The following is a 14838-nucleotide window of genomic DNA, read 5'->3' on the forward strand; positions in this document are numbered from 1 at the left end:
TCTCACCTCTGTGGCTACATTCTGGTTGGCTCCATTTTCCAGCAAGAACTTAACAACTTCCAGGTGGTTTTCCTGCGCTGCCATGTAGAGGGGTGTGAAGCCTTTCTGCAAACACAGAGCCATGCACATCAACACACCCCCAGCTCATTGAACTGGGGCAAAAGCAGACACAGTGTGGGTGGGAAAAAGGAAAAAGGCAATGGTGGAGTAATCAGAGAGAGCTGGAGCCCAAGGTTCCTCACATCCAGAAAGAACCAGCTGGAGAATCTAAATCCTTATTAATAAAAAGAAAGAAAAGCTTTTACTTCAGAGTAGGATTACTAAACTGAATAAAAACTACAGCAGTTATATATATGCATGGCAGAATCCATTTGCACATTAAGAAACTTACAAACCCTAAATAAAACCCAAGTATGTATTTACATCTAGATATATATTTTTGTATTGTAAAGAACAAGAAAAGTTGGAAAATTGACTCCTGTCACACTCTTCTAGATTTTTAAGGTGGTTTTCATTTTTAAACGCAAACACACTCGTCTTTTTTTCAGGAGTCTGGCAGAGCAGTCCTTGCCCCTGAGCAGGACAAGAGAGAAACTGTAAAGGGCTGATGAAGTGACCACGCCAGGCACAATTCCCACCGCGAGGACACCATTATCATGCTTTCCCCACTCCAGCCCACGTCGCTCTACCTGTGACTGTGCGTTGACGTTGGCCCCATAGTTCACCAGTTCCCGGACCACGTCCTGCTGTCCAGCCAGGGCAGCGATGTGCAGAGCTGTGTTTCCCTTCTGAAAGACACCACAGGGCAGCACTCAGGGTCTGGAGCAGCCCAGGATGCCAAAGATGGGCCTGACACGTGCTAACACACGTGCAAACAGAGCAGCAGCCAGGGAAGCCTGTGGGGCCATGCAGCCCTCGCTCCATACCCCTTCCCTGCTGTAGACCAAGCAGCTACCCTTCACATTTGCTGGCCAAGGAAGAGAGTGATTTAATCTCCCCTGTGAAGCTCCTGGCAGCACAAGCTGTGTGCATTGTCAGGCTCTGTGCATCTCCAGCACTGAGAGATGAGCAGGGGAGGGAGGACGGGGGAGCTGAGCTGGCAGTCTGCAGGCAAAACTGCAGTGTGCGCCCTGATAGCCAAGGCATCCCAGCAGAGCTAAGGGATGATAAGCAGGCTGGAAAATGCAGACACAGGCTCTCCCAGCTTGTGCCTGTGGGTGGTGTGGCAGAATGCCAGACTCTGCTTTGTGTCCCAAGTCCTGTCAGAGCACTGGAGAGGTGGCAAGCCAGGCCCCCTCCTGCTCTCACAGGCCTTCAGATGGTGCTGGAGGCTGCTCATTTGCAGCCTTGCTTGCTTGTGTCATTGTCTCGCTTGTCACCAAGCAAGAATCACACTCCGCCATGACGATGCAAGGAGAGAATTTGTTATTTACAGGGCACCAGAGCTCTCCAGACTCGCAACAATGGTGCCAAGGCCCTCGCCGTGTCGCAGCATACACGGGCTGCCCTGGGGCTGTGAGGGCTGACCTGAGCCAGCAGCCAGGGCCAGAAGGAGATGCGAGTAAAGACAGCACAAGTGCATGTTGTGACCAGACTCCCTTGTCCCCACCTTGGTTGTTGTCTCCAAAACGATCTCCTTGTGCAGCAGCTCCACCACCATTTTCACGTGGCCCTCCTTGGAGGCCAGGTGCAAGGCGTTCAGCCCATTCTGGAGGGAGCAAAGGTGGGAGAAGGGCATTAGTCACTGGCTGGGGCTCTCTGGAGAACCCCCTACTCTGAGCTCCCAGTTTAAGAGCTTGCAGTCCAGCAGCTTCCTCCCGATGTTGCAGCCTGCCCAACAACAGCCCCATCCCGCAGCCCACACTCAGAAGGTCGGCTTTGCTCCCTCAGAGTTTAACTGCAGCAAAGGGTGCAGAGAAAGCGCTGGCTGTGCCACTTCTGAGCTCTACCAGCTCCAGGAAGCTCCCAACTGAAGTGACTTCTCAGGGAAGGCGGGTTTCACTCCCCTCTTCCTACACATGGAACCTGAGCACTAGGAGCCAAGGTCTGGCCAGTGCCCTCGTCGCATCCCTGCAATGTCAGGAGGTGTCAGGCCAGTCAACATCGACCGCAGAGGCTGCCAGGACAGCTTCTGCTCCATTATTTCTGACATCCTCTTCCCAAATGTGAACAAAAGGGCTGGGATATTTGCTGGCAAAGAGATTAAATGCAGGCAATTCCAGATATCACTTTTTCCCCGTAAAGGAAACTTCCCTTGTCCCTCACTTCTCCCAGGTGGATGCACCGTGTTTACTCACTCCATGCAATGCCGTCAGGCGGCACAGAGCCGCCAGCGCCCCAGCAGCACAGTCCTGCCCAAGTGCTCCACCTCCCAACCATCTGCTCCAGCTACTGCAGAAGGTCACTGCTTCATCCCCACCTGAATATAGGTGGGGGACCAGAAAATGCCCTGGGAGGCTCCTGTTCCAGTCCTCAACACTCCAGTTATGCTTAGAACAGCTTCAAGACCATTACCATACTTGAAAAAGGTTTTTCACCCTCTCTCACTTAAAGCACCAGCTATCCAGGACCATAGCTGAGGAATCACAGATTCTTTTGCTCATCTCTGATTACAGCAGAAAGAGCAAAAACCTGAAAATCCACAAGCTTCATCAGCACACCAACTCCAAAGTCCCCTAGAGCCTCAAGCACAAAAGACCCGCTTCCACAGGAAAATGGAGTGGGAACATTGTAACACCTACAGAGCAGTCACCAGGAGGAAACGCTCCCCACCCATCGCCCCGGTCAAGTCCAGCTTCTTTGGCTAAGTCACACCCACACAACCCCATACGGATGGTCACCTTCGTGAGCCCACAAGTTGGGTATGTCGCCACAGACGCACACACTTTTTCTCAGTTACACTCACATAGCACATGCCTGGAGTGCAAGACCACAGATGCTCAGTTGCTCTCCTCAGCACATATGCCCTTTTACGCAAAGGATTCATAAATAACCTTTTGAATGCTGAAAGCCTGTGACGAATCATTATTCTCTGGCCTTACAGCAATAAGCGCAATGTTTGCAGAAGATAGTTTCTCAGCGGCCCATCGATATTTCTGCTCCAGGAACAATACAGGCTGTTTTGCACACTTGCTTTGGCTTGACAGCTCATCTGACCCAAAACCACCACAGGATGTGCTTAATTTGAAAGGTACTGTACTCCCCTCACTAAGTGCTGCAGACACTTCCCAGAAATCCCAGTCACTGTCTGTCAACGTGACAGCCACAGCCCTACAGAAAAACACGGAAGGCAGGACTTTGCACGTAGCCTGCACCACAGCAGGAGCGTGCCCACCCCAACACAGACTCTGCAGGCACCCGTGTGCTCGCACAGCGCTGCTCCCCGCTGCCAAGGTCCGGGCAGCAAGATGTGCTCATCCTCGGGCCTCCAGCTCCTCCTGGATGAGATGGGAGCGTGCAGGAATTCAAAACATGAGAGAGGTGGATGATGAGGACACTGATGCGGGTGGCAACAATGAAGGTGCTGACACCAGCGGGAGGAAGATCAGATGGCATGTCAAGGTCTCTGCACTTGAGTAAGAATACAGGGCCTGTGGGATAGGTCTGACCACATATATCCCTCTTTATTCTATACAGGACATGTGAGGTTGGACCTTTCCCACAGGTCTGATATTCCTCAGAAGGAAACCCCAAAGTGCCATCTAACTTCAGGGAGATGGCAGGAACTCGTGCACAGACGTCACTGAAAGAAGCGCCTCATACTGTCGTAGCCACAGGCTCCTGGTCAAGGTGTCAAATCCTCTCACCAGCACTAGAAATCTGGCTGGAAACAGGACTTGCAGACAGTCAGTGGAGACAGCTGATGACTGACCATCTTTCTGGGCAGCATCCCTGCACGGTACCATCAGTCAGAAAAGAAAAGGAGACAGTGACATTTCCTGGGGGAACCTATCTGCAGCACCTGCACCAGACACTGCAGTGCACAAATCAGTAGGTCTGAACTGTGCTGGGTTTGGGGACTTGATACTGAACCAGGTGAATATACATTTGTGCTACCTGCTGAGTCAGGTTCCCCAGCATCACTGCTGCTCTGGAAAGCAGCCGACAGCATGGTCTGTCCATCCTCTGCTCAGCCCGAGCCCCCTGAGCTTCTCCCTACAGCACCCATCCCAATTCAGGCTGAGCCACTTGCATTTGGTGGCTACGTAGATACAAAATGTTCCATCAATCACGTGCAAACAATTCCTCGGTGCCTGCAGCTCTCCCTTCCTGCGGCAGACCTGTCTCTGCTCTGGGCTAGGGGTGGCTCCACCTGCCCAACACCTCCCAAGCCACCAAGAGTGGCATTTTGCAAACATTCTCACATGAACTAGAGATGGTACCAGAAGCCCCATGGGTTTCACCTACCTGATTACAGGTGTTAATATCTACCCCATTCCTGAGGTGATCCAAGGCTTTGTCCAGATTCCCGGATCTTGCAGCTCTCAAGAAGCTGGTTGCAGCATCGGCCTTGAGGAAAAAAAGAAAAATCATGAGACACGGAGTCCTCCTATTCTCCCCCATCACCAGCACAGGGCCAGCTCTTCACGCGGCTGCAGAGACCAAGACTACGGAGACCAGTCAGGTCAAGGTGGGAACTGCTGGGACAGACCGAGGTGCCCCAAATTAGGCAAGAAGCAGCAAGGCTGGGACCTGCACTTGGAGGGAAGCACATCACGATGCTGGGGCAGGAGAGCCACACAAGGTCTGCAGCTCGTCCCAGCACTGCAGGCGGGCAGGGAGGGAGCTATACAGGGACTCCCGCAGCCAGGGAAGCCTCCCTTGGCCAGGGAGACACCTCTGTGTCCTGGCTGAGAGACTGCAGCGATGGACGATGGACGAGGCACCAGGGACAATGACCCAGCTGAATGCCCCGCAGCCAGGGAAGTCGCAACTCTCTTTTCCGACAGAACAAGGCTGTGTCTCCCTGCACCACTAAAACCCAGCCAGCCCAGGCGAGGCACAGCAATACTTCAAGCAACGCTATTTAGCAGTGTAAGGCAGCAAATGAAGACCATGGAATGGCTCACCAGAAGCTGGAGAACGGAGTGGAAATGCAGTGGCATGGCTCTGTGAGGCTGGGACCTTGGACTGGTAACTGCGAGCTGGTGCCTGCCTGCTAGGTCCAGCCCAAAGGGCTCTCTGCAGCAAAGAGCCCTGAGATGTCCATGGTAAGGGCACAGGACACACTCTTCTGCCTTCAGCACTAACAGAAAACCAGAATCTCTTTGGTACCACTCATGCTGGGACCGACCAAGGGATCCCTTGTGCCATGAGTGCCTCCATCCTGCCATGGCAGGCCATCCCATCATGCTGGGCCGCGGAGGAGCAGCCGGGACTGGGGAGCTCCTGGACAGGAGCTGGAGCAGCACAGCTGCAGAGGGCAGCACTGGAGGCAGACCTAGGCAGGATGATGCACTCCACATTTCAGGGCTTCTCTCTTCCCTTCTCTTTGCAGCCTCAGCCATTTGAATTTGGATTTTGGAGCAGCACAACTCAGCTGCCCTGCTACCCCTGCAGAAGGAGGGCCCACAAACAGCGTGTCCTGACCCGCTGTGCTGGGCACACCCTGCAGAGCCAAGCCCAGGCTCCCGCAGCAGTGCCGGGTGCCATGGTCCCCTCTGAGGCAGAGGGACAGGTGGTGGAGGGCGGCACCGCCATGCCCTGTCCCACTGCGCAGCCACCACATGCGGGGGGAACACGTGCTGATGGCGTATGCCAGCTGGCTCCGCTCGCTGCCACCTCAGAGGAGAGCCCTGTCCACCTGGGCAGAGCCCCTAGATTCGCAGCAGAGCTTTGTGGAGGGCTGTGAGCACAGAGGAGACACGACGTGGCAGCTCCATGCTCCGCTCGTACAGGACGATAAACCCTCAGGGGCAGGAGGCAGCACCAGCGCTGTGCTTACAAGTGTGTGTTTGCGCTCTGAGCCCTGCATGCTGCCTGGGGTCTAGCAAGAAAACACTGACAGCTTCAAGCAACAGGTCGAATGCAAAGAGCTCTTCCAACTCCAGACCCTGCTAGAAGCCTCTGCATCTCAGGTCAGGATCAATGACGAGGCAGCACCCTGGCGATGCTGCTGGCATGCCAGCCACAGGACAGACCTTCAATAGAAAACCCCTTGGAAAGTCAAAGCACAGCTCAGCCGGGCTCGTCCACCCATGGGACACACATGGAGCTGCAAAGATTAAAATGGTAAAACTCTACAAGCTCTAGCAGCAAAGGGACTCCTAAAGCCCCAGCACACCCTGCACAGAGACTACGGGCAGAAAGCAAGCAGAAAAGCACAGCGGAGGGCTCCATGGGCATGAAGGACAAGCGCGTTGTATACTCACAGCCACGTCTGGACCGGACCTGCCCTTTCGTGCTGCCATAGTCCAGCACTTCAGCTGAAACCTGAGCCTGGTGTCCCCTCTCTCCCTCCTTGGTTACCTACTCCCCAGCTTTGAGAGAGCCAGTAAGTTACATTGCATTCTATCTAAAAATACAGGCTCCCTCCTCGCTCCAACTCAGACCCTGCAGGGATCGCCAGGCGCTAATGGAATTTGTTCATTTTCTCTCCATTATTGTGTCAGACAGGATATTTAATACCAAGCCGCCTCCGGAAAGCAGACGACTGCTGCCAAGTGCAGGGAGTGGGTCAGAGCTGCATGTACCACCTCGGGCACAGCAGAGGAAGAGCGGCCCCACAGCTGTGCCCCGGAGCCTGGCGTTTCACAGGTAACACCTGCCACAGAGGGCTTACGGTTCCCTCTCCGCTTCTGCATGCTGGAGGCAGGGCCTTGGAGAATGTGCCGAAGCTTGAGTGCTTCAGAGGTCCTGCCCTTTTGTGCTCCCCACGCTCAGCATGCACCTTCTGGAGATGCACAGAGATGCAGGACTACAGACACCAGCAGTCAGACAACACGTGCAGCCAGAGAAGAAGGGATAGCTCAGCTCAAATGGTAAAAGCAGAGGAAATGGCTCTGCAGTCAGATTGCCCTTCCAATGTCAGTGTGCATGTTGGGACTGCCTATCTGCCACTCAGGGCATTTGTTCACAACAGCTTGCTTTGCTTTGGGGTGTCTCAGAGATCAAGAAAACACTTAATTAGCCAGGGAACTGAAGTATGGATTAGGTCACTGCCATCTCCTGAATTTCAGCAAAAGGGAGCAGTGACAGTAAGAAATGCAGAGACCCTACGGACACAGGTAGATGTGCGTATCAAAACGATACACACACGCATCCCAGTCAGCACAACACCAACATACCTAAACAAACACACACTGCACAGTTACCATCCGCTAATAAGCACAATGTGTAGCATGGGCATGCTACTTGCGTCCCCCAGTATTTGTACACACATGCAGTCACTTGCTATCTGTGTGCCCCAGGATACACAGCAACTGCTTCCAGATGCTGAAGGAGCTATTCCAGGGAAGAAAATAAAGTGCCTCACTTGCCATAGTGTATCTCTTGCACTCTTACATGGCTGATAAATCCTACACACAGGTCTTGTGCTCCACAGACTTGTGGACATTCAAGCTACGAAGTGTCAGGAGGCTGCTGCCAGAAATTCCTTGAGGGATAAGCCTCAGATCTGTACTTTGCAAAATGCTCCAAGACCTTCTAAAGTAAAAAACATAGCACAGCACATCAGACTGTGCGTCTATTCTCCTTTTATTTCTTTTCTTTCAGGAAAAAGCTCCTGTTGCCTGTTCACAATCTGAATTTTTCCCTTTCCCTCTGCTGGCCCCGATTGGAAACTTCCTCTGTTTCCCTTCAGAGGTGTCTTCCTGCTCTCACAGCCTGGCCCCACAAAGCATCACTGCTGCTGGAGCATCCTACGCCCTTCACACCAACATAGGAAGCCTGGACCTGACCAAGCCCATCACTTTGTAGCTGTGGGCAAGAAAGGGGAAATTCTGCCAAACCAGAGGCTCAGGCTGTATTTCAAGGGCTGCAGTTAGGGGTTCAGTAATCCTGCTTTGTCTTCTGGCTGTGGTGGGAGTCCTGCTCTAATCTCTCCTGGCAGCACCTCGCTCTCGCTCCACCCAGGGAGGAGCTCCCACCAGCTCCTTCTGCACGTCGCTGATAATGGAATGGAGGGTCTCAGCATTGCCTCCTTCCCTGAAAGGTGGCCACGTTTGCCAGGACTCCACTCTGTACAAGCTGCTAAATGCCGCAAGCAGATGATTCCCAAGTGCAAATGAGTCCAAGGACTTGTGCTGATCTCATGGTGTTTTCTGGGATGCCAAGGCAGGCAAGAAGCAAGTCGACACGCTGTTCCAGACTGGCAAAAGGCACATATGCTGCTACACTGCCCTCTTTACCCCATCTGCCTACTTGTCTCTTCTATCTGCAGGTCTTCTGCTGGAGCGATGAGGCAGCCTGGGCAGGGTCCTTCGCTGTTCACACAGCAGCCGGCATGGGGAAGGGCTGAGCTGCTTCTTGCTGAGGAGCCCCAGAGGGGGTGGGACCCCTTTGCTGCAGGATGCGCACACACGTCTGTGGGATTGCCTGGGGACATGTCCTGCTAGGGCCAGGGCCAAAGATTCCAAAAGAAAGGGACTGGGTGCCCTTTCCAACAAGTTTCCGATGCCAGCAGCTCCTGGCGCGCAGCCCTGCCCGTGCCGCACAGCCCCGGGCCAGGGCAGGCAGGTGAGGGTAGCACACCCGGTCAGAGCCTGCTGGGAGCCTCCCTGCCTGCAGAAACAAAGTGTTTGACGCTCGAACCGGCTGCTTCCCTGCTCCATTGCAAGATCTGCAAGGACTAATTACACAGAGAGAAAAGTGGGGGAGCTTGCACTCACCGTGAGGGGTTTTTTTTAAAATGGGCTCTATTTTCTTCACTCTACCCAGATATATCACACAGCCAGAGCTGCCCTGCAATTGCAACACACAGTGCTACAGGGAATTCCCAGAGCCTTGATCCTCAGCCACATCATTCAGCCCCAGCCTTTCCCCTTCGCTGCTCTCTGCCACGTATCTTCAGGGTTTCTGGTCTCGCTGAAGAACAGTGCTGCTCTTAAACCAGACAAAAGGAATTTCAATGCAGACTTTCAAATGACAAATTACTTCCCATGCCTTAGGGAGCAAAGTGCTCCGTGCCGAACAGCAGCCAGACCCAGCAGTCAGCCAGTTTGGGACTGCTCTGCCGCTGAGCCACATGGCTGACGCAGGAAGAGACGGACGCTGGCTGTGTGTCCGTCCTGGAAACACACTGAAACAGATGCTCAGATTAAGAGCCATCAAAGATGGCACACAAGGTCTTTCCAAGATGATCAGGGAACATCAGGAAAGTTGAGTCGGAGAGTCAATTCAGAATGCCCAGAAACAGAAATTACACTGTCCACTTTACAGGAACTTTCTTTCCTATTTGTATTCACAGAAACATGACACTCTCAGTGGTCCCTGCAGTGGAAACAAAACCTACTGGCAGGTTTCTGCCTTCTGAGTAGGAGACAGCACTCAGCAGAGCCCAGCATCTCCACAGAAGCCGTAGTAGCAAAGCCTCAGGCAGGCAGGCAGCAGAGCACGGAGAACAGGCTGCCAGGCACATACTGCAAACGCAGATGAAAGAGAAAAGCAAAAGCATTGGGAAAATTCATCAGATAAAAGGATAAATCCATATGCCGAAGTTCTATTCTCTAACCATCCTCACCTCCGCCCACGTGATTTAGCACAGGTCCACAGATCTTAATAGGGCTGGTGAGAGTCAAGGCACAGAAGGTCATCTCCAGAAGGCATCTGCCAGGCTAGTTTGTTCTCATTTCATGCACCAGCCTGAGTAAACCCTTTGTCCATGCTCCAGCCAAGCTGAGATTTCACAATAGCCCTAGGCCTCCCCAGGGCATATACCACAGAGACTGATGGTTTATATGCCCAGCAGAGATCCCCAGACCAGGATCCAAGGGGGAGCCTGACTGTCTTGCAGCAGGTGAATCGGAGTGTGCAGGAAATGAAAGATCTGCTCCTGTTCCTGTGGCAAGGGGCTGTTAGAGCTGGAAGAGAACCCAGCACAACTGGCAAAGGAGAAATCCCAAAGCAAAAGATGGAGGGCCCCTGGCAGGTTTGAGGGAAAGGACGCGACTTGTCAATTAGTGCTTTGAAAGTACTGAAGAGAGGAAAGCTTTCAGGTGTAGGCACCAGACTGACCCCTCAATCATGTGCAATCCTCCATCATCACATAATCACGAGTAACTAGCTTTCGGAAAGCCCATTTTTATGCACTCGTAAAAGGAGGTGGTTCTGGGCTGTCGCTGGGTGGTGCAGCTCAGGGCCAAAGTTAGCTCGGTCCCTGCTGAGCATATCCAGATACAGACAGCATCTATGCTGCCATTTGGCTCTGTCCTTCCCCCCTCACAGGTCCCCTTTGCTGCTGAAGCTGGAACGGGTTCAGGACTCTGAGGAGGGTGGATATCAGAAACAGCTTAATCTGCATTAAGCAAGGACTTGGGAGCTGCCCCTGCACAGCAGACTGATCCTTTGATAAGGATCCCCTTGTGCTACGGCCTGCAGCCCTATGAAAGCTTGTCTCTGTCAGTTCCCAGCTGCAACTAATGGATTTTCTAAGTAGTAGCATCAAGATCTTGTTCTGTCATTTGCAAACCACCACTTCCCCAATGAAGTACCATGCTGGGCCCAGCAGCAATGAGTGAAGAGAGGAACAGGGGCTGGACCAGAGGTCTGAATGGGGAGCTGGAGACCAGGACATTGTTCATTTTACACAGAGCCAAAGCAAGAACTAACACAGCTACTGCTCCTGCCAGCTGTGGCCACGTACACCCAGGGGAAAGCTGTCACTCTCCTTTGATGTTAGCAAGAGCCTCTGCTCTCTACAGATCCTGAAAAAGAAAAGCTATTTTTACCTCACCAGAAAATATATAGACTGTGACTGAAGACAATACATGAGAGCTTTTCACTCAGGTACTACACCTCTCCTAACAACATAACAGGGTTTACAGCTGCTGAGATGCAGCAGCACTGTAACTGCTTTTTATGTCCTACTTTCTAATGCTCGGACCATGACAAGGCTCAGGCATGTGTGTGCAATGAATGAAGGGGAGTTGAGAGGTTGCTAGTGCAAGGGGGAAAGCAGATACGTGCTCTGAGCCTGCCTGAGGCAAGCCAGGGACTAAGCGCACCTTGTAGAGCATCCTCCAGCCCGCCCTGGGCTCTGGGCAGTGCCCTTGCACCAGGAGATGTGCTGGAGCTCAGACAGTGCCATCAGGGTCTGCCCGGTGCCTGGTGGAGAAACTTGCTTCTCTTTGCAGGTGATGCTTATAAACTGCTCCTAATTTCTGCAGTGTGCTCTGACTCATTCTCTACCTCTGCTTCAGCAGAGCTAGTGCACACCTGCTTTGCCTGCCTGCACAAGCAAAAGCGCTGAGAAGGGGCTTTCTGCTGGGATCTGCACACTGTGAGGCGTTGCGGTACCATCCCTGTGCCATGGCTGCAACAGATCGACTGCGAGCAGCATTCAGCCAGGCTGGCCTGGCCAGTGCTGGGGGTGCAGCCTCCAGAAGCCATGCAGGGAAGAAGCATTGACAGGAAAGCACCTGAAGCACAGGCCTGGCAATACATCTCTGCCAGCTGCTCCCTGGCGAGGACATGCGAGCAAAGCCATAGCAGCACAGCCACCTGCTCCTCCGCAGAGCTGGTGCTGCACTGTGCCTGGAAAGAAACGTCATCCTATGCACCTGTCCTGGAGCTTCGGGTGGGTAAAATAAGAAAGATGGTAACACAGACATCAACATTTACCATTAAAATAGCTCCAAAAAACAACACCTGGGGGTACATCCCTTCTGCCAACAAAGCAGCGTTCAGAGGGATGAGGCGAGTACAGCACCAGCAGGACCCAGCCGTTCTGGATTCAACGCCAGGCTCTGTCACTGGCTCCCACCACGACCCTAGGTCAGTTCCCAGCGTCCTAAGAAGGGCAGCAAACCCTTCCTGCTACTTTGTGGTCCATTAAGCTGCAATCTGTTGGTGACAAGGGTCATTTTCTCTTGACCAAAGTCCGCGTTACTGGCCAGGGCATATCTAAACTTCCACGTGTAAACCAACAGCCTGAGAACTGACCCAATTCCTCTCTCCTGAGTACTGCCCAGCGAGCCCCTTACCATGCCCCAGTACTCACCCTCACGTAATGCAGGCATGGCATCGCTGCGGGGGGACGGCAGCTCGCCCTGCACAGCCACGGTCTGCAGCTCAGATCAGCCCACAACACCGAATGCTGCAGCCAAAGCAAGCGCAAGCAGCCAGCCTGGACCAGGTTTATCAGTGGCAGGACTGCACCCTATCGCCGCGCACACTTGCCTGCCTGCACGCCGGCACGACGGGGAGGCTCCTGCCTGCAGGCTGGAGATTACAGGTTGTCCCATGTCAGGGAGAGCCGCCAGGCTGGACACAGCGTGTTTAGTAAGTGCCTGAGGCACACTTCATAAACATATCTGCGAGCTGTAAACAGGGAGGAGCCCACAAGCGTGAACCCTGCTCTCCAAACAGTCCAAGGGAAGATGAAACTTCAGAAATACAAAGCAAAATGAAACAGCTGTGCAGCCAGAACCGTGCTGTCTCTTGGTTTGTGCTGCACAAAGCAGGCTGGGCCAGAGGCAGTCAGCAGAACACCCCAGGTTGTTCACTGGTCTCTGCAGACCTTAGCTGGGCCCAGTCCCAAATGAAGGATACCGAGATGGAACTGAAGTGGCAAATGAGGTCTAGTGAGAGCAGCTCCCGTCCCTTTGTAGGGCTTGCAGCCGACTGCGATAGAATGAACGCGCCCCTTCCCCCCTTCTACCTGCACAGCAGACTCCTGCTCCAGCATCCCTTCAGGAGATCCTTGCTTGCAGCAAGAAGGCAAGGGGTCCACAGTGGTTGGTGCATGCCCTCTCTGAAAGACACGCAAGGGAGTCACACCAGTTGTCCAAAGGAACAGAGCTCCTGGAGACCGCTCCCATCCCACCCTCTCCTTGTGCTCAGGGTGACACCGCAGAGCGATGCTCACCTGGCACCGGAGCTCTGCAAAGGGAAATGATTTACAGTGCACACAACAGGGATACTCTCTAAGAAAGAGCAAACTCATGTTGAGAAAAAGTAGCCAAGAGTTACACCGAATAATAGTTGTCAACTTCCACTGGGGCCGCTGTGCACCCCCGTGGGCTTCAGGGGATTTTTGGGAGCCGGGGTTTCAGTATCATCTTAAATGCTGCTCCCTGGATGCTATAATATCTATCATACCCACAGGAAAAGTAATTTCTCGCCCTGGCTCCTGGGATGGGACTCAGCAGCCCTGGTGCCTTATTGCCACTGCATTCCAGGTCTACAACCAAAATGAAAACATTGAATTCCAGTAGCCACTGCAGAAAGAGCCGGGGGGGCAGAGGGCTCTCTGTCAGAAATCTCGAAGGAAGAGGAGTTCCCTAAAGAAAACTACTCCTTCAGCTTTCAAGATACAAAGTTCTGCCTCTGACCTTTGGAGAAACTCTTCAACTGCACTATGATGTAGCTGTGAAGGAACGCAAGGCTCCTTCCTCTGTGTTGTTATCTCCCATGTAACTAGAGAAGCGATCACCCAGCACCAGACACTTCGCTGGCTGCTGCTAGTCTGTTCTCAGCTGTTCTTCTCGTTTCATTTAAGGGAATAGAGAGGGTAGTGTGCGCAGCAGAGAACCTTAAACACATTGACTTGAAGAAGAGTAAATAACTTTAACAGCGGGCTTCAGTATTTTAAGGAAACTGTGTGTGCTTTTGTTCAGGGAATGACGCGCAGCCTTTCCTGCATTCGGCAGTTTGAGGAACAACGCCAGAAGGGGTTCGGGGCTGAAGTCACTGCAGGAGAGCTGCTCTTCCCTGAGTGCTCACTGTGCCGCCGGTACAGGATGAGGGTGAGCTGGGCGTTCACCTTACCCCGCACGTCCCCTTTCTGCTTACAGAGGAAAACTCTCCCTGTGCTCCTGCCACTCGCTGAGGCTCCAAGGAGCAGCCAGGCTCCCTGGTTCTGGTCAGCAAGCTGTTCTCTTAGGAAACGTGAATGCAGTTTTTAAGCTGAGTCAGCAACAGAAGCTGAATAATTTAAATCCTTAGCAATTCTGCTACTGCTGCCCGCCATGGGTAATGGGAGGTACTGAGATTCATGCAAGGAGAGAGCTGGAATGAAAAACAGCGCTGCCATCAGACTGCTTCCTCATGTTAAGAGAGAACAGCAGTGACGTAGGCATAAATAATCAGATAACAACACTCTCCAGTGCTGAACTAGATACTCTGCTGCCCAGAGCAGGCAGTCCTCTGCGCACAGCGAGGCCGAGCCTTTTGCTTTCCTGTGGCATTTGTCATTTCTGGCACGGTGATCCATCATTTCTCTGGAAGTCCATAGGAGCTGCTAGTGCCTTACCTCTCCAGTGGCTAATCCCTCAGCTTCCAAAGGGCTGGAATCATCAGCCTTGGGCAGCAGAGGAATGTGCATGTGAAAGGTCCACACCAACACCTGCTCTTCAGCTTTCTGTCAGAGGAGGAGCTACGCAATGTTATTTGGTGGGAGGGGGACAAAGATTTGCTATGCACAGACTTTCCTGCCCTTGTTCTCTCTCTAGTTGCCTTTCCATCTCCTTTATTGCAGCAGGAGGGGAGGAAGCCAATTTACAAGTACTTCTCCCCAAATCAGTCTAAAAACCAGCACCCAGAAGCACGGGACAAATGAAAACTTGCAAGAAATCCAGTGGACTGGGTTTGCAAAGCTCAGCAGCTAAGGGCCGTAAGGAATCTCTCTCCATCATACCCTTGATCTAAGAAACCGTTTCATGGTCACCCATCAGTTCAGCA

The 14838-nt window shown here is 52.9% G+C and overlaps 1 protein-coding gene across 7 annotated transcripts in view; it reads right to left on the reverse strand.

Annotated features, from left to right (window-relative positions):
- Positions 1-12262, reverse strand: part of ANK1 (ankyrin 1) — a 33740-nt gene extending 21478 nt beyond the window's left edge. For 6 of the 7 annotated variants that reach the window (XM_065651515.1, XM_065651512.1, XM_065651513.1 and 3 more), the window contains exons 1-5: positions 6372-6449; positions 4408-4509; positions 1610-1708; positions 690-788; positions 7-105 (exon numbers count right to left, since the gene is read on the reverse strand). In XM_065651515.1, the coding sequence (XP_065507587.1) occupies positions 7-105; positions 690-788; positions 1610-1708; positions 4408-4509; positions 6372-6410 (438 nt within the window). In that variant the 5' untranslated portion in view covers positions 6411-6449. Of the gene's footprint in view, positions 1-6; positions 106-689; positions 789-1609; positions 1709-4407; positions 4510-6371; positions 6450-12157 lie in introns of those variants that run through there. The other variant, XM_065651511.1, reaches the window with a different exon arrangement.
- Positions 12263-14838: the final 2576 nt, after the last annotated feature.

The sequence above is a fragment of the Caloenas nicobarica genome, chromosome 25 (genome assembly GCF_036013445.1).
Source record: "Caloenas nicobarica isolate bCalNic1 chromosome 25, bCalNic1.hap1, whole genome shotgun sequence".
Lineage (NCBI taxonomy): Eukaryota > Metazoa > Chordata > Aves > Columbiformes > Columbidae > Caloenas > Caloenas nicobarica.